At 33.9% G+C, this 28,000-nt stretch overlaps 1 protein-coding gene across 2 annotated transcripts; it reads left to right on the top strand.

Moving 5' to 3' along the window:
• The first annotated feature begins 358 nt into the window (after positions 1-358).
• On the top strand, positions 359-20,960 carry LOC105480841 (lipase family member J). Of its 2 annotated transcripts, XM_011740024.3 has the most exons (11): positions 359-1,178; positions 1,615-1,721; positions 4,807-4,918; positions 5,602-5,722; positions 8,174-8,372; positions 8,898-9,007; positions 10,521-10,657; positions 11,022-11,168; positions 16,559-16,630; positions 19,620-19,691; positions 20,659-20,960. In XM_011740024.3, exons 2-11 carry the CDS (start codon positions 1,663-1,665, stop codon positions 20,890-20,892), a joined length of 1,263 nt encoding a protein of 420 aa, XP_011738326.2. In that variant the 5' UTR covers positions 359-1,178; positions 1,615-1,662; the 3' UTR covers positions 20,893-20,960. The 2 variants fall into 2 exon arrangements, with proteins under 2 accessions (XP_011738326.2, XP_011738336.2); XM_011740034.3 differs by lacking the exon at positions 11,022-11,168 and having other exon boundaries at positions 360-1,178.
• Positions 20,961-28,000: the final 7,040 nt, after the last annotated feature.

Here is a 28,000-nt window from a genome sequence, read left to right as displayed (position 1 = left end):
AGGGCTGTATACCAACTTTAGTGACACTAATGCTAATAAATTCTGATAACCCACTACCATCAGACCAGTTCAAGCCATCAGTTCTTACTTGAATTATTACTGTAGCTTTCTAACTAGTCTTCCTACTTCCCAGTTCTGCACCCAGCTTCTAGAAAAGTCATTACCATCCTCAAAAACTTTCTGTAGCTCTCAGTTTCATACAGAATTAAGTTCCACTGCATTAACTTGGCATAAAAAATATTCAATATATTATTCTCATCCTACAGTTATCACTTTTGTACCTTCATTTGTTCTGCGCTATGGCTAAACTGAATTTCTTTCTTTTCCTTGAACACATCCTCAGATTTTCCACTTATCTATGGCAGAAGAAAACCTTATGCTGTTCTCTGTATATACAGCATCCTTTATGACTTGCATCTCCTGTAGTTGTGAATTCTCATTAATACTTCACTGTCTTTTTGCTTTCTCCCTATGATCATATGCTCTTTCAAAAACAGTTATCCAGAATTTTGGATTGCTATGGTCATCAAATGGAAGTAGCCATAGCGGTTTGCAATTTCTCATTACACCCCAACCTCCAGAATGGGTTACACCTGATTTCACAGTTAAGAGAGTAATGGGTCCTTGGTTGACTACTTAGCAGTAGTACAGCTTTCTGGAAAGGTAAGAATGACTAGATGACCTAGAGAAAATTAGGATTGCAAGATAGGTGAGACAGTCCCCATGTCTAATATTTATTTTTCCTAATCACCATGACCTTTTCCCTTGACTTTTTTCCTATTCCTGATATTTTCAAGGCTGACTCCTTGAATGACTTCATTCAAATCAGCTTAAAAGTCACCTAAAAGAGGTCTTCTCTAACCACTTGACCTGAAATAGCCACCCAGTGACTCCCTATTCCATTACATGACGGAAAAATGAATGCTTTATTTTCTTCATCTCAATCCCTTTTAGAAGTAATCTCACTTTTTTACCTATTTACTTATTTATTATTTATTGTTTTTCTCCTACTAGAATTTAAGCACCAAGAGGATAGAAATTTTGTCATATTCAATACAGTTTCCCTGGCAACTAGAATCAAATTTAGAATTCTCAGAGACTATGAGAGTTCACTATCTGTTCGCTAGAAGATATACAAGACTTTTGAGGATAATACTTAAATCAAGATAGGCCATATGGTAATTCAGTTGGATAATGATCAGTGACGTTGAGCTTTTTTTCATATGTTCGTTGGCCACGCAAATGTCTTCTTTTGAGACCTAACAATACTTTTAAGACTGTTGATTCTATATTTGAACTCCTTTAAGTCATTATAGACTGCATAGTCACTACTTGTTACTGTTATTACAATAACTGCCAGACAGAAAAATAAATCTACTTCAGACTTTTAGGGAAGTTTCATATCTTAATAATTTTAATTGCTTTTTAATGGACACTAGCGGGAAACTATCGCTGACAACTTCTGTAGTGGTTTTCTCATTTTTGTCAAGATGTGAATGTATTTGGATTAATGTATGGGAAAGAGGCTTGAAAAAATAGGAAGCTGAATTTAATATTGTCTTGAGCTAAATGTTCTATTTATTTTGTTGTTTAGTATAATATGCTTTTTCTTAGCTTTCCTATGGCTCTGCTTAGCAACTTTTGCTAAAAGAAACACAATATATGATTGACTACTTTGAAGACACATACATTGGACACTTAAAATCAACAAAAGCAGAAAGGTATGATATAATATTTTTCATTGTTGTGTGTTGTACCTAGAGTCAAACTAATCATTTTAATGGCAGAAGTTAAAGAAATATAATTCTCAAGTCATCTTTTAGGAAATTCTATTTAATATTACAGATATTTGATATCTTCATATTTTGTTTAAGTACTTTTGCTAAATGGGCGACAGCTTTTAAAAATCATTATTTAAAGTTCTGGCAACCTCCAGTTTTAGTGCTATGGTACAAAACTGCACTTTTTTACACACTTTCATCTTTGACTGCCTTATGAAAGTTTGCCTCTCAGCAGAGCAAAGCACCAGTGATTTGCTCCATGGAATAATATCTCACCAGGTAGCCAGCATGGATGGAAAATTACGGCAAGTAACTTAAAGTGAAGTAATAATGATTACCTGCTCCATTAGGTACAAGGTTTATAGGCCAAGGTAATATTTTAATCTAGTAGTGGTGATTACTTCTATGATATCTTGCATGAACTTAATAAATAGTAAACCATTTTATCCAAATTATTATTTCAACATGTATTAGAAAAATTATTGTTGAGATAGTTTACATTATCCTTTTTTGTAAACCTTCAAAATCCAGAGTGTATTTTACATGTATAAAAGATCTTAATTCTGGAGCTAAATTTGTATTAGACACACTTGAGGTGTTTTTGGATTTCATAAAATTTACATCTACAACAGTAGTTTCACATACCTAAATTGTTTGAAACATATTTAAAAGTTTCAGTAACTGAATTGACTATCAATAAATCATTTTCTCTTATATTTGCATGTACTATGACAAAATTATTTATCTTTTTTAGAAAAATTGATTAGACTTTGAAGTAAAAATGTATCAACTTAAAAACTCTATTTCTTCAAGTTAAGTATATTTAAATAGCTCATGTCAACTTAAAATTATTAATATCAAATTCAAGTTTGAGTTGCAAAGCAACTCAATTTATTAATATCAACTATTTTTCTTGTAGTTTTGTAGCCAATTTATATAAATGCTGCTGTTTAGAATTAAAATCTGCATATTGATTCATGTTAGAAAAATGTGTACATCATTATTATTGAATTGCATTATGGAAAGTTTTCATTTCAACGTAAAGTCTAGTAGCTGTTTATTAAGGTAATAAATGAGCTTTTCCATTCAGCATGATATGGATGAAAAAACATGTCATCCTGCCATTTTCTTGTTTTCAGTTATGGGATATTTGACAAGTATTGCTTTTGTTTCAAGACAATCTTGAATTGGGATTAACAATACAGAAAATCTTATAAAAATTTAAAGTTGTATTTAACAGAAAAATATTTTACACTGCTTTAGCTTTCATATTAAAATTAATTTAACTAAAATAAAATATTTAGTTTCTCACTGGCCACATTTCAAGTGCTCAATGGCCATATTCTAGACTTTGGTGAACTTTTTCACTAGTTGCTTTGTGTGGTTGATGAGTCATTGCAAATAATAAGGTTAATTTCATTCAGTTAATTTCATTTCATTTCCCATTGGTGGTTATTAGGCATACCACAACTATATGTCAAAGTCTTATACTTCTGTGTTTCCTTTGTATAAAAATATTAAAATTTGGGTAAATATTTGAGGCTATAAATTGGGCAGTCATAACCTACATGCCTGGAACAGTCCAGAGTATGCCTATTTTCCCAAGATAATTATCAATAGAATTTTATTTTAAAAGATATCTTGTTTCAGATGATAGTCTATACATTCCTTCTAGAAATAATGCAAAGCATTTTAAAACCTCAGCTAGAAAGCAAGCAGTGTGTAGTAATACATATAGTTAACACATGTACAGACAGAGAACGTATTCCTTCCCAAGCTATTTCCATATACTTATCTGAGACAGCCCATGAGGACAGAGGACTGAGTAGACTTGCTGCCTGCTGAGCACTTTTCCAAGAATACAACCAAAGAGGAATATCTAAATGTGATTCCAAATGTTTTAAAGTTTTTCTACGTGCAGTTAAATTAGCAGCTCTTGGTCTTCTCTGTGGTAGAAGATATTGGTAATGCTGTTTTAAACTTTGCTGTTGCCTTCAATGAAAACCACAGATATTATACCAAATATAAATACTTGGACCAAAGGAGAGAAGTGCAGCTTCTGTAAATTAAAGTTTTAAGTTAGAAAGTGTTTTTTAAAAAATGAATACACTTTAAAACTTTCAGAGCTACATATTTTTTTTTCAAGTTATCAGTGCACTGGAAACTGGACTAATAAATGTATAAGAAAGACATATCAATTATGTGCATGTAAATTATGTCCCTAAATTGCTTGTAATTTGTTCTCTTGAATAAGGAGGATTGTTACATATTAATGTCAGCTATATGACAGGCATTACACTGATAACATCATATCACATTGATCAAATTTAAGTTTTATAACAATCCTGAGAAGTATGTATTAGTTGCATTTTGTAGGCAGGGAAACTGATGATCAGAGAGGTTAAGTAATCTGCTTTCAGTCACCTAGCTAGTGAGTGGCGAAGGTAGGGGTCTTATAATCCTTGGATTGTATCCTTCTAGATATAGTGGTTGGCTTATTATACAAGGCTCATAAGATTAGTAAGTCATGCTTTTTGGGGGAGAATCTGGATGGCAGCCTCTGTGGGTCCCTGGTTTATTGTTTTAAGAAAAAACTTAAGAGTTCTGCCTTCGTAGAATTTAGGAGATTCAAAAATCACCAATCTGTAAAAAAAATAAAATGAGTTGCTGAATGAAAGTTATCCAAGCTTCCAAATCTACCCTTTCTTTTAATTTGTAATACATGATAAAGCTCTCAGAATTGGGCTGAATAATACTATAATGGAGACTTCTGAGAGTGAATTTATCCACAAAATAGGGTAGCCAGAAAAGCATGGACTTTGAAATTAAGCAGTCCTGAATCTGAATTCTGACTGCCAGTTATACATTGTATGGTTTTAGCCAAGTTATTTAATTCTTCGAAGCCTCTGTTTCCTCACCTGAAAACAGTAATATTTCCTACCTCACAGAATTATTTGCTGCAGTTTTATAAATGGTATAATTTGCTGCAATTTTAACTGTATAAACATCTTCCTTTTATATATAGGTCCCAAATGTGGTATCTTTTCACAATGATGTATTTTATCCGAATTCTTCGAATTACCCATGGTGTCTTTCAAAATCAAAGATCTGCAAACCCTGAAGCAGATATGAATATTGTAAGTTGTTAGAAAATAAATCTGTACTGCCAAAATAACAGAGAATGCTACTCTTCAAATTTGGAATTTTAATTTAATAGATTTACAGTCAAATGTACATATCTATATTCACATTCTATATGTTGTTTCTCATCTGCTATTCTATAGCTTAGTTTCTCCTTCAGCCTTATTCTATCTTTGTAATGAAAAATGTGTAAATATATTCACACCTTCACATATTTGAAATATATATTCACATATATGAGGGTATGAATATATACCTCCTTCTCTATATATTTACATATATACAAATTTCAGATATAAGATTAGATATACACATAGACATGCAAACATTTATGGATGCATGTATATTTTTAAATTGTGTATAGGTGGGTAGGTAAAAGTATGAGAGACTAGTAGTTAAAAAAGAAAATATTCTTGAGATATCTCTTTGAGGGTGGGGGCTTATTTGTTTGTTTGTTTTATTCTTTCAATCCCTAGTATATAAAACTGCTGCTCAGTAGGTGTTTACAAATATTTATTAACTGAATGAATCAGCAAATTAGTGAAAATAAAAATAGATAGGCCTGAGGTTGAGAGAGAACACCAAGGTTCATTATCACATAATGCGTTAGAAATGGCAAACCATTCAACTTTATTTGATAACAATTTTATGCTAAAAGATTTGCTTTTTCTTTATCTAGAGCCAGATTATTTCCTACTGGGGCTACCCTGATGAAGAATATGATATTGTAACCGAAGATGGTTATATCCTTGGCCTTTATAGAATTCCTTATGGGAGGACAGACAATAATAAAAATCTAGGTAATATTCAATTGAAGATGGATTGGTGACCATCTAGGGCCTGAAGTTCTTAATTGTTCTAATTGATGGAGAATGTAGGACAAGAAAAGCACCTTAAGATTAAGTGAATACTCAGCTTCCCATGTGTCTTCCCACATGCCACAAGAAGAGACATGCAAGAAGATACATTGGCCTTCTGGTCACAGAGAGGTTGTGATGGAACACAAGCTGTTCTTCCCAGGTTTCTTTTGTGGATCACTTGGCTCTTACATGTTGATTCTCTAAAATTTTCTTTTTCTGATGAGAAATTAGAAATGCTGTGAAACACAATAACATTATTATGCTCTAGATTTTGAAGAAAGGCTGGTGCAAATTTCCTTCTTCATCTTTGTCATTCTCTCCGCTAGAAACAGCAGAGAGATGAGGTTGGTAGCAGCCTCAGGGCTCTTTATTCCAACAGTAAGTACATTTGAATCATTAGAGTGTGGTGAAAAATGCACTGGAATTTGTTAGGAGATCTGGGGTATAATCCTAGATCTGCCACTCACTAGTAGAATATGTAATGGATTACTTTTGCTTATTCATATAATTACCCAAATAAAAGCCAAGTATTTTCTTTTCTCCTTAGCTTTTCTTCCTGAAAGTATGTTTCTTTCAGAAGGAAACAGAATGTGAAAAAAATAGAATGTTTCTTATATTATAGGGCATCCTCTCAAGTTATTTTGAACATTAAAGTACACTTCAGAGAGGATATTAATTTAAAATGACCTTAATTAACATAATTTTGCATATTTATAAAGGTTACACCCAGTAGCAGAAAATCTTAACATAGATTTTATATAATAATATTATTTATCCCCCAAGCTAAGACCTCATTTTGCAAGTACTGTATTAAAGATTTAAAGATAATTTTAAAACACAGCAAGTGCCTTAGAGTGCTCTAAAGGCAGAGTCTGAGAGAGGGGTTCAGGTACATGTGACTGATTGGTGAAATACTGTCAGGAGGCAGTAACGTGGAAATTAGGATAAAGTAGGGTAAGGAGTTAAGGAGTAATATAATATGACTCAGCTTGGGGCTAGCTAAAAAATGATCTCAGAGAAGTTCAAGGTTCCCATAAAAATTACACTACAGAGGTGGTTCCACCTTGAGGTTAGAGAGCCAGCTTTTTGTGTTCCTATGTCAGTTAATCATTGCCTGAAGGCTACCCCTAGAAGGAGGTGTGATCTCTTAGGTGAGGCAGTTCCAATTTGGCCGAGAAAGGAGCAATAGTAAGCCCTTCAAAAGCAATACTAGGGCCATAACTAGTATTCATAAATGTCCTCCTCCACCATCCATTCTAGGTTTCTCTACTCTACCTCTTAGCTAGCTTGCCTGATGAGCAATAGGAAACCCTTAAAAAGCAACCGAAGGCCGTAACTTGTACTCATAAACGTCCTCATCCATAATCTATTCTAGCTTTCTCTACCTCTCAGCTAGCCTGCCTGATAGGGTAAGCTAGGCCCTCATCCCTAGGGGCTAACATATTCATATCAGATGATGGTTGTACTTGTTCGTGTACAGTTAAAACTGGGCATAGAAGTAGGAAAAGATGACCCAGTGGATCACCTGAAGAGCAAATGTATTTCTCCCTTTCCTCATTTTGTATCAGCAGACCTACTTTCTTATGATGATAAGGGTCAATGAACTTCCTGGTCTTCAGTAATGAAGAGCCCACAGTGACCAGGCAGTAGTCATAGCTTTAAGTTTGTTAGGATGCTCACAGTGCCTTGGTGGTAGCATTTTCTCTCTGGAGACCAGGGCCTCTAGAGATGCAGAGGCTGAAACTGTGAGAACAGATTCCTAAGTGGGTTCCTAGGAGTGATGGCAAGCTCTTGTTCCTCAGACTCCTGTGTTCTACTTATTGGGTTATCACAAATATATTCTCACCATTTTTAAAAGATGTACAATAATTCCTGAAGGATAGTGCCCATGCTTACAGGATGTCATCTCTCAGCTGGATTTTTCCTGGCTGGCTTTTACTGAGCATTCAAGGGCTTGTTTCATTTTTCTATCAGGTTGGCAGCCTCTTGATGGGAGTTATATGGTAGGACCAGTGAATACCGTGACCATGTGCCAATGATTTGTCAACTTTGCTATGTAATTGATCCCTTATTTAAAATGTATTACTTAAAATGTGTATGAGTGCTCGAATTACTATAAAATGTTTGATTATTCTCTCTCACTAAAATGTATATATTTAAGTGTGATGTGACCTAATTGCTCACATGGTTATTTGAAAGACAACCGTTAGTGAACTGTATTAAACAGCTCTGTCATACAATGGGATTAAATCTTAGTAACTTACCCTACTTATGAAAAGAATCTTTAAAAACTTTAAACTATCATGTACTAAAAGTTTGAATTTCATATAAGAGATTTTCATATAGATGACCACAAAATTTATAAAGAATTTTCTACATTTTTTTTTTCAGCTCAGAGGGTTGTTGTATACTTGCAACATGGTTTGCTTACATCTGCCAGCAGCTGGATTTCCAATCTTCCCAACAATAGTCTGGGCTTCATTCTGGCAGATGCTGGTTATGATGTGTGGATGGGAAATAGCAGAGGAAATACCTGGTCCAGGAAACACTTGTACCTGGAAACGAATTCCAAAGAATTCTGGGCTTTCAGGTACAAATAAAATGAAGTAACATTTCATTTTATAAGTGTATACAAATTTTTCATTTTGAATGAAATAAAATAAAATTTAGGTCTTACTCTTTTCACAATTTAGGACTTTCCATAGACCATTAAAATTTATGTGAATTTTGGCTTGAAAGTTAAAGAGTACTTGTGTGATTTTGAGTTTGTTACTTATGTTTCAGCAATAATCTTTATTTCTTACTTAGTACCTTACTGACCAACCCTATCCTTCCTTTGACTACTCTTCTACTCTATAACTCATATATTTTGTCTACCCTATTCTATTTTTCATATACAAACACCCTCTTTATAAGACTGCCTTGTGATTTTATTTCCTTGACTTTGAGTTCCCACAGAAGTCTCTATTTAGAAGATAATTATACCATATAACTTCCTGATTAATAACAAAAGACAGTAGAAAATTGCCTTTATTCATTTACCTATTCATTATTTTCAAATATTAACATAACATTAGTAGAAAGTGCTATTTTTATTTTCCTCTTTCTTTTGTAGTTTTGACGAGATGGCAAAATATGACCTTCCAGCCTCCATTGATTTCATTGTGAAGCAAACCAGACAAGAGGAAATATTTTATGTAGGCCATTCACAGGGTACTACTATTGGTATGCCAAGAAAGATTATTGCTAATATCCCTTAATTTCTTTGTTCAGGTTATGCATATACTTGTTAAAGTTGTAGATAAGCTTCTAGACCTGTAAGTAAAACAAACACTGTGAGACAAACATAGTATAGCAGAATGCCCTGGAATCTTACATGCTGCTTTGATCCCACACGGAGGCTTCTCTAGTCACAAGGAATTCACTGTAAAGACAAGGTTGGTTGTGGTTTTGTTTGTTTCAAATTGTATAAAAGTTGGATATCTATGTTATTTAAGATCAAAGTGAGATTGCCATTATTATGTGTTCTACAAATAGAACTTTCATATTATTTTTCCTTTCAAAAATGTAGCATAGGATTTTATGAGTAGAAAAGATGAAAACCTATGTATGTGTTTGCATTTAGGACTGATCAAACTTAAGAAATGCACAAAAATCAGGGAATTCTTTCTATATTTAAACATGACTAGAAAAGAACTTTAATCAGAACTCTAATGCCTGTCTAATATATAACAACTTTACTTTCAGAAATAAATTACGTATGACCTAACATAATTCTCTTGCATGGTACTATAAACCTCTTTACTCATGTTATTCTACTTTACAGGGAGAAAAAGCCATCTTATAATAGAAGCTAATATTAAGTAAATCGTTTCTAAGCTGAAGACTGTAATTTTCTTATAGAAATAATCCACTTCCTACTACAAAAAGCATGTTGAGTAACAATCTAATCCCATTTTCTACAGATCTTTTCTCTGACATGTATTAACCATATATGTGACTTTTAGTCCAAATTCTCATCAACTATTCAATTATCTAAAACCAGGAATGCCTGAAAATGTAGAAATAAGAAAAAAAATGAGTAATGAGTGTCGGAGCTTGTTGACTTATCACATGATATATAATTCTTTGGTTGTTTGGCTTCTCAGAACCTGACCTAAGTAAATAAATAATTAATAAATAAATAATCTATCAGAATATTGACGTGTAAGTAGATAGCTTGATAAGACGGCAAAGGGAAAAATGACTATTTTCACATTAATGCCTCAAAACTACCAATAAAATAAGATGCTTAGTATCCTCTGTATAAGATGATAAGGAATTTTAAAATATATTGAAGATAAATGTTAAAACAATGGGACATTTATTGAGCCTGTCACCTAAAGTGTAAAATTCACCTGTCTGAAAATTCACATATTTCATTTTCACCTTTGCAAGTTATAAAAAATGTTCAATATTGTTCCTGATTTTTAAACTGTGGTGTTACATGTCTGATTTATTGCTAAAGTATCATTCTTTATGGTCTATACATTGTAGAAACCTGAATTATCTGCATTATATTATGACCAATATATTACAATATACTGGGTGATTTAAAAATGTTTGATAGGTGAATTAGGAAATAGTTAATTGTTCAGAAACTATTTTTGAACTTACTCTTATTCTCCTTGGTGTCATCTCTTACATGCTAGTAATTGCTTAAGAATAGCTTACTAATTTATATCTTATTTTATTTTAGGTTTCATAACATTTTCTACTATACCAAAGATAGCTGAAAGAATCAAAATATTTTTTGCCTTAGCACCAGTTTTTTCCACAAAGTACTTAAAAAGTCCTTTAGTTAGAATGACATATAAATGGAAGTCAATAGTCAAGGTATGTTCTACCTTTATTTATGTCATTGATAACCCAAAGTGATAATGGTATGCTTTCAAATAAGAGATCTTGACTATATTTAGACAACCACAAGTATGAATTGAAATTTTTGGTTTCATTTACACTAGATTCTTGCCTTTGTTTCTACAAAGGAATACAATTTTACTTATTATAACTTTAGAACCTCACTGTAAGAGGAAATCCAGTGGCCAAACCACCCTGCTTCCAAGTTTTTTCCTTTATTTGAAATTTTCAAACTACTGTGAGATAATTTGTTTGGTTTTATACATAGTGAATTACGATAACATTTCTTTAGTACTTATTGTGGTCATCCAAATGTGGATAAAATAAATTTATTTTACAGGCTTTTTTTGGCAACAAAGACTTCTTGCCTAAAACCTCATTTAAAAAATTCGTTGGTTCAAAGTTGTGTCCACTACAGATTTTTGATAAGATTTGCCTCAATATCTTGTTTATGATGTTTGGATATGACTCAAAAAACTTAAATATGGTAAGAACAAGTTGAATTTGAAATATGTATATTTTTCAATATTTGAAAAGTGTAATAATAATAGTGCTTGTGTTATACCTTGTGTCATTTTGTGGTTCATCCACATACACTAGTAGTCAGATTCTTAGCCTATCTGATTTTATGACTATACCAACATTGTACAACTAACTTGCATTAACATGCTAGGATTGTTTTACTTGCATATTTGTCTTGTTGTCTGTAAATATTCGAGAGCAGCTGATGTGATGGGTATCTTTATTGACCTTTGCTACTGGGTATTAGTTTCCTGAGACTTCTAAGATTTAGTCCTCTTCTATTCAGTTGTTTCCGGTAACTCCATAACTCCTCCTGCTGATTCCTAATACTCCTTCCCATCCTTGTTGATCCTTCCATAATTAGAATTAGTGCCTGCCAATTATCTTTAAGTTTCTAGCTTTTATCAATACTCTTGGAGTGGGAAACCATTGTGGTACTCAAGGTACTATTACCAAAACCTTTGGATTGATTGTGTATAGGTTCTCTTAAGGATATAGGCATTCATTCTAAGCATTTCTCATCACATTATTTAAAGATGCAGATTTGGCAGAAGCAAATATGCCATTTGGACTAGAGGTTAGTTCTTGTACATGGACCTTTTAAGAGCTTCTCAAAGAGAGCCAATATAGACATTCAAAGAAAGAGAGGTATTCTCTTAATTCCCAAACACACTTTTATGCCACAAGGACATGTTTGTTGACTTTGTTGATTTTGTTCAACCTTATCTTATTTTCAAAATGCTCTAAGAAACTCAGTTCTCATCTTTTCCACCCATAAAGGTATGAGCAATGTACCTTCTGCCAGAGAAGGCAAAAAGGATTACTTCCGTATTTCCTCTTTTTCATATTTTTCCGTTCATCTAGTGCTAAGCACCTACTATGGGAGGCCTGGAAGAATCATAAATACAATGTTTATTTTTACTTATCCATTCATTCTATGTTTTAGGTAGTATATTTGGCCAATTCTATATTTTTTGTAATTATAATGTGATGTCTCTGAGAACTCTTTTTTTGTGTGTAAATTATTAGAAAAGCTTATACTCTGGTTTTCTAGCCTTCAAAACTGTGGCATTTCTTCTGCAACAGAAGTTGACAGTGTTGTAGATTGTAATATGACTGTGTCTTAATTTAACTGGTATTGTAGGAAGTTGGAAGTAGAAAATTTTCACGCACAGTGTGTTTGGAAATAGTTAATTGTGAAACTGTGGTTCAGCTTGAATCAGTCTCTTGAGCCTAGCAAGATCTGTGGAGGAAGTAGGGTCTGGCTTAAAATTGTTTGCTTAGAGCCAGTATGAAAAACCAAAAAAGAATCTGGTAGTTTGTAAAAAGGAAAACCAACCAGAGAATTGAAAGCAAGTTGTGAGAACTGAAAGCAAGTCATGATGCAAGGAAAAACAGATGACAAAAATGCTCACAATGTGACTTGGAAAATGTATCCTCAAACAACCAAAGTTTTGACCTTGTCCAGGTGTTATGATTTTTTGATGATGATTTACAAAAAAAAATTCTAACTCTTATGAGGGGAAATGAGCCTGAGATATCTGAGTACAGCTGTCAAGGGTGCGTGGTTATTATTTAGGTCCCTTTCAGGGAATGGATTCCTTCTTATCTTTCTGATAAAGGTGAAGTAGAGACTCTGGTAAACATTTCAGATTGCTCACAGATAGGCCTGACAGGTGTTTATGAAAGCTACTGTGCACTTCTTCATATGGAAGGATGAACAGAACAATGCAATTTAGGTTGTATAAGCCTCTGACCTACATTAAGGTAAACAGTAGTGACCCATGATGGAAGGAGTATCTGGAGTGTACCAGAAAACTAAGCATTATATTGGAGCTTATTTCAAACACAGAGAATAATTATAATTAGAAGACATAATAAATATCTGAGTTTTAATTACAGAATGTTTCTGTTAAAAATTTCTGTACAGGCTATTTAACATTGTTCAGTCAGAACTTTATTTTTGACAGTTTCAAGTAGCCTGAATGGCAATGAAAACAAAAGACATTTTCTCTTTTTTATTGAGGTACAATTGACAAATAAATACATTGTGAAATAATTGCCACAATCAAGTTATTAACACATCTGTCACCTCACATAGTCACATTTTTGGTGAGAATGCTTAAGATCTATTCTCTCAGCATATTTCAAGCATACAGTACAGTATTATTAACTAGTCACCATGCTGTACATTAGGTCTGAAAATGTATTTACTATATAACTGAAAGTTTATACTCTTTGACCACCATGTCCCCATTTTTCCCACCTGCAAGACCCTAGCAACCATCATTTTACTCTGTTTCTATGAGTTCATCCTTTTATTTATTTATTTAATATTCTACATAGAGTGATATCATAGAGTATTTGTCTCTCTCTATTTGGCTTATTTAACTTACTAATGCCTTCCAGGTTCATCTATGCTGTCACAAATGGCAGAATTTTTTTTCTATGGTTGATTAATATTCTACGTATATATATGTGTGTATATGTGTGTATATGTGTACACATACATATATATGTACATATATACGTATATATGTACACATATATACACATATATGTGTATTAACAATATTTTCAAATCCATTTTGACAGTCTTTGCCTTTTAATTGGATTATGGTATTTAGTAAATTTGTTTTTATATAATTATTAAGATTAGATTTATGGCTATCATCTTGCTATATGCTTTTGATTTGTCCTATCTGGTGTTCTTTTTATTTCACATTTCTTGACTACTTTTGTGTTTCTGAAATACTTTTTAATATTTTATTTTATCTTATTTTGTTACAGCTTTAAAAATATTCTTTATTATTCTCTTAGAAATTATAAAATGTATCATGTATTATTACTTACATTAAATTTGTGTTTATATCCACATCCTAAATAATGCAAACACTTTATACCAGTTTAACTGGGATTCACCATTTGGGATACAGTGAGCTTCTTTCATCAAATTTAAACATTCTCAGCCATTAATATTTCAATTATTTTTTTTCTTTCAAAATATTGGACCACCTGACAGTGGCCAACATCTTTCCTTGCTCTATTTTTTTTTTTTGGGGGGGCTTAAGTTTGAATATTTTATATAGGTTTGAATTTGAGTTCAAAAATCCTGTCTTTTGCTGTGTATAGTCTGCTTTTAAATCCATCTAATAAATTTTAACATTTATATATTATATTTTTATTTTGAGTGTCCATTTGACTATAAAATAAATTCTAATTATCTGTTAAAATATTCTTCCTTTATGACCATTTTAAACTTTAAAAAATATTTTATTTAACATATTAATCATACTTTATTTTAAAGCTTTTGCTAACTCTAATGTTTGCAGCATCTCTGCATCTGCTTTTGCTGATTATTTTATGTCCTTATTGTTGGCTATGTTTTCCTGTTTCACTCTGTGACTAGGATTGAATGCAGGGTACTGGGAATAGTATGCTGCACATTCTCTTGGTTAAATTACTGTCTTAGTGCATTTTGTATTGCTATAATAGAATACCCAAGACTGGGTTATTTATAATGAACAGAAATGTATTGGTTCACACTTCTGGAGGCTGGGAAGTCCAAGATCAAGGCACTGACATCTGGCAATGACCTTCTTGCTGTGCCACCACATGATGAAAGGTGTAGGGCAAAGAAGCAACAATGAAGCAAAAGGGAACCAAACTCACCCTTTTATTTTATTTTATTTTTTATTTTTTTTTGAGATGGAGTTTCGCTCTGTCACCCAAGCTGGAGTGCAGTGGTGCGATCTCAGCTCACTGCAACTTCTGTCTCCCGGGTTCAAGCAATTCTCCTGTCTCAGCCTCCTGAGTAGCTGGGACTTCCGATGCATGCCACCATGCCCGGCTAATTTTTGTATTTTTAGTAGAGATGGGGTTCACCATATTGGTCAGGCTGGTCTCAAACTCCTGACATCAGGTGATCCACCCACCTCGGCTTCCCAAACTGCTGGGATTACAGGTGTGAGCCACTATCCCCAGCCTCAAACACACCCTTTTATAATGGCATTAATCCCATCCATGAGGGCAGAGCCTTTATGGCTCAATCACCTCCCAAAGATCCCACCACCTAACACCACCACAATGGCAACCAGCAGGAGTTTAGGAGGGAGCAAACATTCAAACCATGGCAGTTACCCTTTCAAGAGTTTTGGCTCATTTAGCTAATTGTCAGTGTCCATTTTTAGACTTTTTAGGGTTGGCCTTATTTTATTCACTTTTCGTTAATTCTCCTGGCAATCTATGGCCTTTAGTCCAACTCCATAGCACCCACATAGATCGATTTCTGTTTCTTCTGCCCAGCAAGGCTGCCATACTCTGTTTGGCTCTAATTCCCTGCACCGTATTGGAAAATCCACAGGATGAAAGTTGGGATTAATGAAAGGTTTGCTTCTTGTATTTTTATTCTCTTCAGGTTCCTGTCCTCTGGTGGTTGCTTTACAGTTTCTGTAAACCTGAACAATTGTTTTATAGTTTGCATCCGATATCATAAAAAATATTTGTGAGGTTTTTTAAAATAATTTTTTTCATTTTTGCTTGTTCTTACATGATACTTCTCTCTTCATATACTTGCTTTTCTTTGACTGAGTAGAGTTAACTGATTTTGAGAAATTTTTACCAAGAATTAGATAGTAAGACAGGCCTTTTCTTCTTGTGGAAATAAATCTTGCTTGCTTTTTCAAGGCACCTGAGGTCACTTTGAGATCAGTACTCTACTTGTCTGGTTCACTGAGGTTCCCAGGGACTATCTAGGCAATGCAAATATAGATTGCAGATTAACATCATGGCTTTACCTTGAGCACTATAGAATTTGAGGCCCTTATGGAGAGTGTTTCTTTTAAAATCTTTCAACTTTGACAGGCCTTAAACTTTGATTTTTTGTTTTTTTCAACAAGCTAAGGTCTCAAAATGAAACTTCACATTCTCTGTGACTGACAACCTTAAACAAAGTGACTTTGGTTCTTTGTGTGTCTTTGGGGGTTCTTTATTTCTCTCCTCAATTTATTTTAGTAATTTACTTCTATCTTGTTAGTTCTTTCATGCTTTCAAAAGGTGTTTGTGTATGTGTGTGTATAGGTCTGTGTCAGTCACATTTGATTGTTTTCAGTAGGGTGAGTGACAGACCAAATAACTTAGAAATTCAAAAATAGCGTCTATATTAACGTAAAAATTGTACAATTGAATAAGTACATTTGTATATTTAATTAAAATACAATTTGATGATTTGTTTATTAATATTAATTTTAAAATAACCTAATTTTCTTGAAATAATTTAGTTCAATAAATATTAAGAGATTATGCTTTCTATGATTCAACTAATATAAAAATGCTTTTTTTTTTTTGATCCCTCAGAGTCGTTTGGATGTGTATTTTTCACACAACCCAGCAGGAACATCTGTTCAAAATATGCTCCATTGGAGTCAGGTATAACTGCTAAAGTGCATTTCAATACAATTTAATTTATGCTACTCATGGTTTACCTCATTATTCTAGGGATCATACCATGGCCATAGAGTAATAAATTTATAAGGATAAAATAAAATTATTATATATTTCTATAATTCCTTATAGTTTATAAAATATTGAGGCCAGGTGCAATGGCTCACGCCTATAATCCCAGCACTTTAGGAGGCCGAGGTGGGTGGATCACCTGAGGTCAGGAGTTTGAGACTAACCTGGCCAACATGGTGAAACCCTGTCTCTACTAAATACAAAAATTAGCCGTGTATGGTGGCACATGCCTGTAATTCCAGTTACCTGGGAGACTGAGACAGGAGAATCTCTGGAACCCACAAGGTAGAGGTTGCAATGAGCCAATATTGTACTGCTGCACAGAGTAAGACTCTGTCTCAAAAATAAAGAAATACATAAATAAAAATAAAATGTTAGTATCATAATTTAATAAATCCTCTAAACCTAAGTAATATTACAGCAATATAAACATCAGTTTTACAAATGAGAAAATGTTACAACCGCAGACTAGGGATTATCTAGGCCATGTCCCACAATTGATTTGCCCAATGCTTGAAAACTATTCCACTTTTAAAAATCTGACTGGAACACAGTTAGTTATCCTGATGCCTACTCTGAAACGCTTTCACTAGACTGCACTTTCTCCTCTGTTAAACTGTTAACTCCTGCGGACCATGAAAAGTTTGTTCACTTTTGTATTTCCAAGGCCAACAGTTCTTAGCATATAGTAGATACTCAACTAATATTTGTTCAATTAATGATATTGATTAAAAACAAAACACTGTGAATGCAGTCTGAATGTTGAAAACCAGGATAACATAGTAGAAAGAACACTTTTCTCAGATCAAAAGACCAGAAATTAAAACCTTTCTCTGGACCTTAGTGGCAGGGTGACATTCAGCATCTCATTTAATCTTCCTGAATCAGTTTCCTTTATTTTTAAAGTGAAATTCATAATTATCTGATTTGACTAAGAAAAATATTGTAAGAATTGAAAAGGCTAATGATTATAAATGTTCATTAAAGTTAATAAACACTAGGTAACTTTAAAGTATGGTTAAGATATTGGGTAAGGCTTTTTCATTTACAAAAAGTTTAAATCTATAGTGTAATTGATTTGGTATAACTTACTGAAAACATTTATTGTAACTTATATTTAGGTAAGATAAGCTATACTTTATTCTCTGGTGATGGCTAGACTAGAAAAATCTAAACAATCTTTGCAATTATTTATCCATTGTAACAATATTTATTGCACACCTACTATGTGTCTATACTATTCTGTGTTCATGGGCTACATCCGTGAACAAAACAAGAACTCCTGTCATCCTCAAGCTTACATATTATTAGTAGGTATACAGATAATAAACAGTAACCATGTCAACTTTAAAAACTATTATAATGTGTTAGAAGGGAATAGAACTATGGAGAAATTGGGATAAAAGAGTAGGGAAAAGGTATTAGGCATGCTGAAAAGTGGGTTGTACTTTTGAATAGAAAGGTTAGGCCAGGGTTTAGTGAGATGGTGACATTTGGAACATGGAAACTTAGCGAAAGGAGGCAAAAATAATGAGTAAGACAGGGATCTGCATGTCATTGTAAGGACTTTGGCATTCACTCTGTGTGAAGTGAGTAGGCACTGCATGATTTTGAGCAGGGAAGTGATATGACATAGTTTACAGTTTTAAAAGGAACACATTGGCTGCTATGTTGAGTAGACTATAGTAGGACAAGAGTGAAAGCAGTGAGAGAGTTAGAAAATTACTGCAATAATCCAAATGGGAATGACAATTGTTTGGACTGATGTGTTGACAGCAGAGATGGTGAAAGTGAAAGGAGTCTGAATAAACATATGTATATCATGAACATGCAGGCAACAAAGTTTAATGAAGGACCCTATAAGAGGTGAGAGAGAAAGAGAGTCTTGGATGATTCTAAAGTTTCTGACTTACATAAGGAAAAGGTAATATTGCCATTAAAGGAGATAGGGAGGTTTGATGATGAAGGTTGTGGAGGAAAGGTAAAATAAGTTTTAAATATTTAAGTGATGACGTTGAGTAAGCAGTTGTATATAGGAGCCTAGAATTTAGGAAAGACTTACAAAAGAAGGTAAACGTTTTGAATATAAATGACATGTAAAGCCAAGAGAGTGAGAATACAAAAAGCCAGGGGTGAGAATGCAAATGAAGTGAGTATAGACAGAAAAGCAAGATCCTTTTGAGAAAGGATTGGGTACTGAGATCGGAAAAGATTAACAGGTCAGGTGGCAGAAACTAAATTGGCTAAACAAAGCTGAAAAGGAATAGCAAGTAAAAATGAAAATCAAAAAATTGTGGTATTCTAGGAGCTAGGTAAAGGAAAGATCTCAAGGATGAGGGAATGAACAACTATGTCAAATGCTGCCAACAGATAACATGAGAAAATTCCTCCGAATTGATCAAAGTGTTAGAAATATCAAGGTCATAAGTAACCTTGGCCAGAAAGTGGTGGTGAGGCTGTGAGTGTAAAGGGGTGAAGAAAAAAATGACTTCTGGGACAAACTCTTGAGCCCTATTGTTTGAAGCAAAGTGTTTTAGGTGGGTGTTATCTTAGTCTTAGTGCAAGACACTCAGTGTTGACCTCTGTTGATGAAGCTGAAGATTTGAGGGAGCCTGATGTTACTTCTCCCAAAAGAGGCCCCCCTCTGGGTAGAAAAAAGCCTTGGGTATACGTACATTTATATAAAGACAATGGAATTATTTCTTTAGATTCCCCTGCTCCAATCTCCAACCCCTTCCATTTATTTCTCTACTCAAAGGAAAAAAAGAACAAAGAAGCCCACCTGCATAAATACCAGCAGACCCAGTACAACAGGGGTATATATTGCATTGCATGCTTAACTTGCTCAGCTGCCACTGTAATGAACAAATGATATGGTCTTATTTTTTTGTTTCTCTTTCAGCTTTTAAATTCTACTCATTTGAAAGCTTATGACTGGGGCAGTCCTGATCTGAACTTGGTTCATTATAATCAGGTACATAATTCTCTATAAAAACTCTCTGCCTTCCTGATTTTTTAGATAACTTTTCTATAGATCAAGGATCAACTGTAAATCTCCAGAGTACAATAACACACTGATAAGGACCAGCAGATGAAGATAATATTTATTTGGATACATATTGTCACATCCAACCAAAGTGACTTTTCTATGTTTTCTACGTATTTTAACAACAAATATCCTGGATAAGTCTAGAAAAGTTGACAGGCAGTAGAAGAAGTCAAAGTCTCTCAAGAGGAAAAATACTGTGTTTTTTTATATCCATAGCTTTACACTTGGTTAAATGAGAAATAAAAGGCATAACATATTTATTGACCCTAAAACCAGTTATTCTATTTGAAAACATGAGAAAACATATATAATAATTAGGAAAAATTCGAAGTCAATGAGATGTGGTAAAAATTGTATAATGACAAAATTACTGAAGTACTAGAACCCAAGTCTGTCTGACTTCAAAGTTTATGCTTTTCCTCCATACTTTTCTGCCTCAGCTAAACTCCAGGCTGATGTGATCTGTTCATATAAAAGTCTGATCTTCATATAAAATTTGAAGATCAAATTCAAAGAGATCAGAGTTGACATGGACTGCCAATACTTATAATTTATTGACAAACATATTGACAGTAATACTGCCACAGAAAATTGACTTAAAATCTTTCATATTTTATAAATAGTACTGAAATTATCTCTGTGAAGTGTTTGAATATTTTGAATTGGAACAAACTGTCTAGTTTAGATTTATGTATAACTTATTTTCAACTAAAACTTGTAATGCCTATTCATACTTTCACACCTTTGTTTCAACAGGTCCATTAAGTTGAATCCATTAGATTTGACTTATTTTAAAACAGTATTTAAACTCATCATTTTAAACAATTAGTAATTAAAACCTTCTAATGTATCATCTCCTATGAAAACTGTTTTTTCATTCATTTATTTTTAGACGACATCTCCATTCTACAACGTGACAAACATGAATGTGGCAACTGCAATTTGGAATGGTGAAAGTGACTTGTTGGCTGACCCTGAAGACGTTAAAATTTTACATTCTGAAATCACAAACCACATTTACTATAAAACTATTTCTTACTACAATCATATAGACTTTTTGTTTGGATTAGATGTCTATGATCAAGTTTACCATGAAATAATTGACATTATCCAAGACAATCTATAAAGAACCATGGCTCTGTGTGTTTAAAGATCTATATCATTCCTAATGAAATCCAATTCTTATTTTTTTAACTGTGTATGTTCTTTCATTTTTAAAACTAAAATATGTAGCTTTTCTGTCTATATTCTCATTGACCTTAGGCCCTCCAGTCATTAAATCAGTGTCATTTATCATCTCAGGGGCAATGGCAGATTATAAATCAATCTAAGAAGCCTGTTGAGTTTCAAAATACAATTTACATAACTTATATCAAAAATAATAATCTTTAACATTTTCAATTGCAGTAGATAACTTTTTAAGAAAGTTTTTTTCAACAGTACATGGGCTTACATATATTATAAAAAATAGAGTTTTGAGAAATACTTGATGAAATGAAAGCTAATGTTCCTTTATGCTAAATGAAGAGTAAAAACACTTTTCAAGTTTTATAAAGGAGTTTGGGAAGAAAAGAAAAAGAAAGAGAGCCTGGATGCCAATGCAATCTTGCTGCCTTGTGATCATTTCAGGCAAAGTCCCAGATGTAGGGAGATCATAGAAACTGTGGAGGGGCTGTGCCTCACTTCCCAGAGTGTATAGCTTGAGAAGAGGAAAGTTGCCTTTCCAGCCTATTGTGTGTTAAGAGCAGCAATGGTTGAGTTATATTCCTAGGTAACTAGATCTGAGGCTGGACTCATAAAATATTATGCACTGTAGCTTCGTGCATATAAGATCCAAGAATTTCTTATATATGAGATGTGTAGATATATTCAAGAGAGTACTAGAAGATGGAAAGAGAAATAAGATTTGGAATGAAAGGATACTGTCAATAAATGCAACACATATAATAGGAAGCACGGACTGTGGCAAGACAATGGGCATCACCAGGACATGTACACTAAAACCTCTCTCAAAATTGCATACAGACTTCCTGTTTCGGTTTATCACATAAGAAGATTGGAAGTCACCACTCAGTCCAAACAACAAATAAAAGTTCAGTAGACTGAAAAATCAGTAATTCCTTTTGTCAGTCTTTTTGACATTTAACACACTTTTGTAAGTTTTACCTTCAGGAGCTTGATCAGATTCTCACAGTAAATATTAGAGAAAAATTCTCTTGTGCTCTAGCAGAGAGAGAATAGAAACCATTTTGAAGTAGGTGACAACACTCTGCTCTTAACAAGGCCTGTCCTCAGAAGAAACTAGTTAACCAGAGCCTAACCTGCAGGGTTTTATCAAAACCTAATGAATCTGAAGAAAAGATCATACCCAACTCCTGCCTACTCTAGCTATCTCCTCAAAGTGGAACTGAGAAGCACTTCTGAAGTTCACAGTCCAGCGGCACAGGCACACTAAAAGCCTGAGACCTAACAATGGGACTATAGAACACTTCGCCTCCCTCATATCTCACCACTATGTTACCACCTACTCTGCTGAAGGATGTTAATGAGGAAGGCTATGTATGTGCGGGGGCAGGAAATATATGGGAAATCTTTGTACCTTCCTCACAATTTTGCTGTGAATCTCAAATTAGTCTAAAAAATAAATCCTTAAAAAATTGCATGCAAGGATATATGAAACAGGGGAAGATAAACTTTTCTTCGTTCCATTTCCTGAATAATGCATAACTTCTTGGGACATTTGTAGTCCCTGGGGAGACCAAGATGCTAAGAAGAAAGTCTAGAATTGAGTGTGAATTTACCACATAAAGACTAACAAAAACAGTCCATAATTTGCTGAATTGGAGAATTAAGTTTTCTGCATTAAGCAAAACAGGAGTTGAAAGGCAAGTTCAGTTAGTTTTGAGGTTGCTAAATTTGTAGTTAACACATGCTTATGAACGTCTGAAATTATTATACAAATGAGGTAGGAAAATTGGGTCCAGAGGCAGGGAACCTAAGGACTTCCTAGAACTAAATCAAATGGAAAAAAAAACCCCAACTCTATAGAGCAAGAAAATAACTTGGTAACTGTACTTCAGCTATGTCAGGAAACATCCTCTTCATTTGCATAGGGTGTACACCAAGTAAATATGTTTGTAACTTCACTTCATCCTCTCCAATTACACAGAGCTTACACCAAGTAACCAATAGGAAACCTCTAGAGGATATTTAAATCACAGAAAATTCTGTAACCAGGATTTTGAGCTGCTCGTTCAGGCCTGCTCCCACCCTGTGGAGTATACTTTTGTTTTCAATAAATCTCTGCTTTTGCTGCTTCATTCTTCCCGTTCTTTGTGCATTTTGTCCAATTCTTTGTTCAAAATGCCAAGAACCTGGACACCCTCCACCAGTAACACAAATACAAATTAAACATATAGATAGAGAAATAAAATATGTGTATAGGTTATTATGAATGCAGCTAGGGAAGGTAAATAATAACTTGCAAAATTATAGTTAAGGCTATGAAGAAGTCCTTGTTTTCTTTGGTAAACCTTGGCACTAAAATAGTAGAGTACTGAGATTAGATACATCTTTAGATACATCTTTTTAAAGAGCTCCGGAATGTTAACATGGCTTAAATGTTACTTCAGTGGTTTCATATGATCCTTCAAAGAAGGCAAATATGATGGGATAAAAATTCAGAAGAATTACTCATGTTGATATTTAAATAATAAATTGGAAGTCTCTGATAATGGTGGACTAAATAACTTAGATCTGGAAAAAGCATAAAAAGTATCTGATTGAAGACAATGGAAAGCTAAAAGCACAATGAAGAATTGCAGTCAAGAAAAGGAAACCTGGCCGGGTGCCTATTGCCTAGGCACATAGTCATCAAGTTATCTAAAGTCAAGACAAAGGAAAGAATCTTAAGAGCTGTGAGGCAAAAGCATCACATAACCTATAAAGGAAAACCTACTAGATTAACAGCAGGTTTCTCGGCAGAAATCTTACAAGCTAGAAAGGATTGGAGACCTATTTTTAGCCTCCTTAAACAAAACAGTTATCACCTAAGAATTTTGTATCCAGCAAAACTAAGCTTCATAAATGAAGGAAAGATACAGTCTTTTCCAGACAAATGGTGAGAGAATTTGTCACTACCAAGCCAGCACTACAAGAACTGCTAAAAGGAGCTCTAAATCTTGAAAGAAATCCTTTGAGTACACCAAAATAGAACCTCCTTAAAGCATAAATCTCACAGGACCTGTATAATAATAACACAATGAATAAAAAACAAGGTATTCATTTACATTCATAACATTGAATGTAAATGGCCTGAAAACTCCACTTAAAAGATACAGAATGGCAGAACGGGTAAGAACTCAACAACCAAATTTCTCCTCTCTTCAGGGGACTCACCTAACACATAAGGTCTCACAAAAACTTAAAGTAAAGCGGTGGAAAAAGATATTCCATGTAAATGGACACCAAAAGCAAGCAGCAGTAGGATTCTTATATCAGACAAAACAAACTTTAAAGCAATAGCAGTTAAAAAAGACAAAGAGAGACATTATATAATGATAAAAGCCTCATTCCAACAGGACAATATCACAATTCTAAATATATACACACCTTGCACTGAAGATCCCAAATTTATAAAACAATTACGACTAGACCTAAGAAATGAGAGAGATGGCAACACAATAACAATAGGGAACTTTAATACTCCACTGACAGCACTAGACAAGTCATCAAAACAGAAAGTCAGCAAAGAAACAATGGACCTAAACTATATCCTACGACAAATGTATTTAACAGATATTTACATAACATTCTACCCAACAACTGAAGAATATACACTCTATTCATCAGCACATGGAACATTCTTGAAGATAACCATATGATAGGCCACAAAACAAGTCTCAGTAAATGTAAGAAAACTGAAATTATATCGAGTACTCTCTCAGACCACAGTGGAATATTCAACATTTATGTGGTAATCAAAATTGGATGTTTTTAGAAGCTAGCGTAGTTGCAGGGTGGTGGGGGGCAGTGGGCAGAGGATTTAGCTGTAGAGAAAAAGACCTTGTTTATTTGGGGCAGTAGCAGGCATCATTCCACAAAAAACTTAGCATGTTTTCTAGTTTTCTAAGAGAACTACAGGAGAGAAAGGGAAGAATAGGGGCCTAGGTGAAATATAAATGTCTTCTCCAGGTGGGAAGTGTTATAACTATTCCTGAAGATAAATAAGTATAACATATGACTCCCAGTTCTTATGTCAGATCACAGGTTTACCTAGTGAATACTAAGTGGTTGTAGAGAACAGAAGGTAGCATAAATTAGAGATAGAGGCGGGGAATGAAAAAAAGGTAAAAGGTGATTGAGTTATTTTTCACTGGTTGTATACATGATTTGATGGAGAGTGTATAGGGAAGAGGGTAATGAGGGTGCAATGGAATCTCACTTAGCAATGAAAGAGAATGCACAATTGATAAATACAATCAACTGATGAATCTCTAAGATTCTATTTATATGACATTCTCAGAAAGAGAACACGACAGTGATAGAAAACAGATTAGTGATTGCCAGGGAGTAGGAAAGGAAGTATGACTGGGATAGCATAAGGGAGATCTTTCTGGTGATGAAACTAAAGGCATCCTGATTGTGGTGGTAGTAACATGAACATGAATATATATCTATTACATATATATAATTGTTATATATATGTATATTTTTATATATATATTTATATATTTTTTACATATATATCTTTATATATATATTTTTCAATGTAAAACTTACGTTGAAATATGTAAAAATGCATAAACTGTACATCAAACTTTTTAAAGTCAGTTTTACTATATAATGTTTTTAGTTTAAAAATTAGAAAAAAACATAAAGAGGAAAAGACATCAATGGATTAAATTTTTAAAAAGGCAACAAAAGGCAACATGTGACTTTTATTTGGATCTTAAGCACAAAACTATGGGAGAGAAAAGCATGAGGTAGTTTAAAAATTTTGAATAATAATTGGTTATTTGATGATATTAAATGTTAAAAATATTTTAGTAATAATATTTTTAAAGTATAGTTGTGTTGTTTTAAGAAGTCCTTTTAGAGATGTACGGTGAAATATTTATAAAAGAAAATATATATTTTAGATTTGCTTCAAAATAATTCAGTGCAGGGGGGAAGTTTGAGGTATAGATTAAACAAAATTAGCCATGAGTTGATGACTGCTGAAGGTAGCTGATAAGTCGGTTGGGATTCATTGTATTATTTTTCTCTACTTTGTACATCTGTTAAATTTTCCATAATCAAAAGTTAAAGAATAAACATTTTTAAAAATTAAAAACATATTTACAGTAGCATCAAAAATATGAAATACCTTGAAATAAATCTAGCAAAAAATGTGTCAAACCTGTATTAAATATTATTGTAAAACATTAAAACAATCAAAATGTGAAGAGAACTATAGATGTTCATAATGGAAGACTTAGTATTGTTGATATGAATTTTACCCAAATTGAATTGTACAGTTAATACAATCCCAGTTAAAATCCTTTTTTGTAAAAAGTTATAAGTTGAATCTAAATTTTACAAAGAATTGCTAGTGGTAAAAAACAGTGAAGAAAATGTTTTCAAAAGTATTTAATATTGGAGGATTTACACTCTTAAATATCAAGAATTATAAAATTACAGTACTTAAGACAGTGAAAGATTTATGCAAGGATAGAAAAATATGCTGATGAAATAAACTAGAAAGTCTAGAAACAGAGTCATACATGTATGGTCATCTGATTTGATAAAATGACAGTGCCATATAAGGAAAACTTTGGGGTTTACAATAAAACAACTGGAGATAACATACATTATGTATATCTTATATCCTGTTTTGTACACTATAACAGTAATTCAGGTGAAGTGCAGATCTTAATGTAAAAGGCAAAACAATAAAGCTAGAGGAAAACATAATATTTTCAAGACCTTAGAGTAAGCAAAGATTTCTTAAACAGAGCACACAAAGCATAATCCTGAAGGAAAAGGTGGTAAACTGAATTATATTAAAATTAGGAACTTCAAAGGGATTGTAATATATAAAGAATTTCTACAAATTGATTTTTAAAATATAGACAATCAAATTTAGAAATGGGCAAAAGACTTGAATAGGTACTTCGCAAGAGAAGAAATTCAAATCTCTGATAAACAGAAAAAGATGTTCAACCTCATTAGCCATCAGGGAACACAGAAATACCCTAACAGAACCCTGTCTCTACTAAAAATACAAAAAATTAGCCAGGCGTGGAAATAAACCAAATGTTATCAACAATAAAATGGAGGCCTGGCCCCATGGCTCAGGCCTGTAACCCAAACACTTTGGGAAGCCATGGTGGGAGGATCACTTGAGGCTATAAATTGGAGACCACCTTGGGCAAGATAGCGAGACCCCATCTCTACAAAAAAAGAAGCAAAAACAATAAAATGGATACATAAGTTTTGGTGTGTTCTCACAATGGAATACTCTTGTAGAATAATGACAGTGATTAAACATAGACAAATCTCCAGCCACAAATAAAACTGGTATGTTATTTCCATTTGTCTATTTTCCCCTGGGAAAATATTGTTTCCCTGCAGAGAACTTTCCTGTTAGTGACCCTGCTGGGTAAGCCTCCCGGGCTGAAGGCACCTCACCTATCTCAGCAGTTAGAACAAGCCCTTCAATGTCCTCATAAAAGTCCCCGGAGACCTGCGTCAGGGAGAGGCTGATCGATCCCCCAGGGCCTACTGGAGTCTGAGATCAGACCGTTAGGAAGCAGGCTAAAAGCATGAGATCCTCGGTGAGCCGGCTGTGCAAACGCCAGGTAGAGCTTAGTTGGCGTCGAGCGCCGTAACAGCATCTAGAAGCCCGACCTGCTGAGGCCCTCAAAGCAGGAGCTGAGGCCGGGAATCCACAGGCAGGCACTGAGGACAAGGAGGACTTCCACGGGATTATGGCCACCTACAGAAGAAGTGGATGCCCACCAGTAAAGACCAGCCCTGGAAGACTCTGAAGGAGCACTAGAGCATCCTGAAGTTGCTGGATGGGCATCCCGCAACCCCTGCCTCAGGCTGCCTGCTCTCTGGCCTGGAGAAGGGGAGATGAAGAGAGGAGGCAAGCCTGCTTCTTGGGGCTTTGCTAGAAGCCACAGCCTGCAGCTGCTCTGTCAAATGGTTACAGTCTCTAGAGGACTGAGATCCTTCTCTAAGGCCTTTTG

The sequence above is a fragment of the Macaca nemestrina genome, chromosome 9, assembly GCF_043159975.1.
Source record: "Macaca nemestrina isolate mMacNem1 chromosome 9, mMacNem.hap1, whole genome shotgun sequence".
NCBI lineage: Eukaryota > Metazoa > Chordata > Mammalia > Primates > Cercopithecidae > Macaca > Macaca nemestrina.
This window is presented reverse-complemented; position numbering and strand designations above follow the sequence as displayed.

Coding starts and splice junctions, on each gene's coding strand:
- LOC105480841 (XM_011740024.3), top strand. CDS start 1,663: ATGATTGACTACTTTGAAGACACATACATTGGACACTTAAAATCAACA. Junction 5,723..8,173: donor AGACAATAATAAAAATCTAG/GTAATATTCAAT, acceptor TTTTTTTTTCAG/CTCAGAGGGTTGTTGTATAC. Junction 8,373..8,897: donor AAAGAATTCTGGGCTTTCAG/GTACAAATAAAA, acceptor TTTCTTTTGTAG/TTTTGACGAGATGGCAAAAT.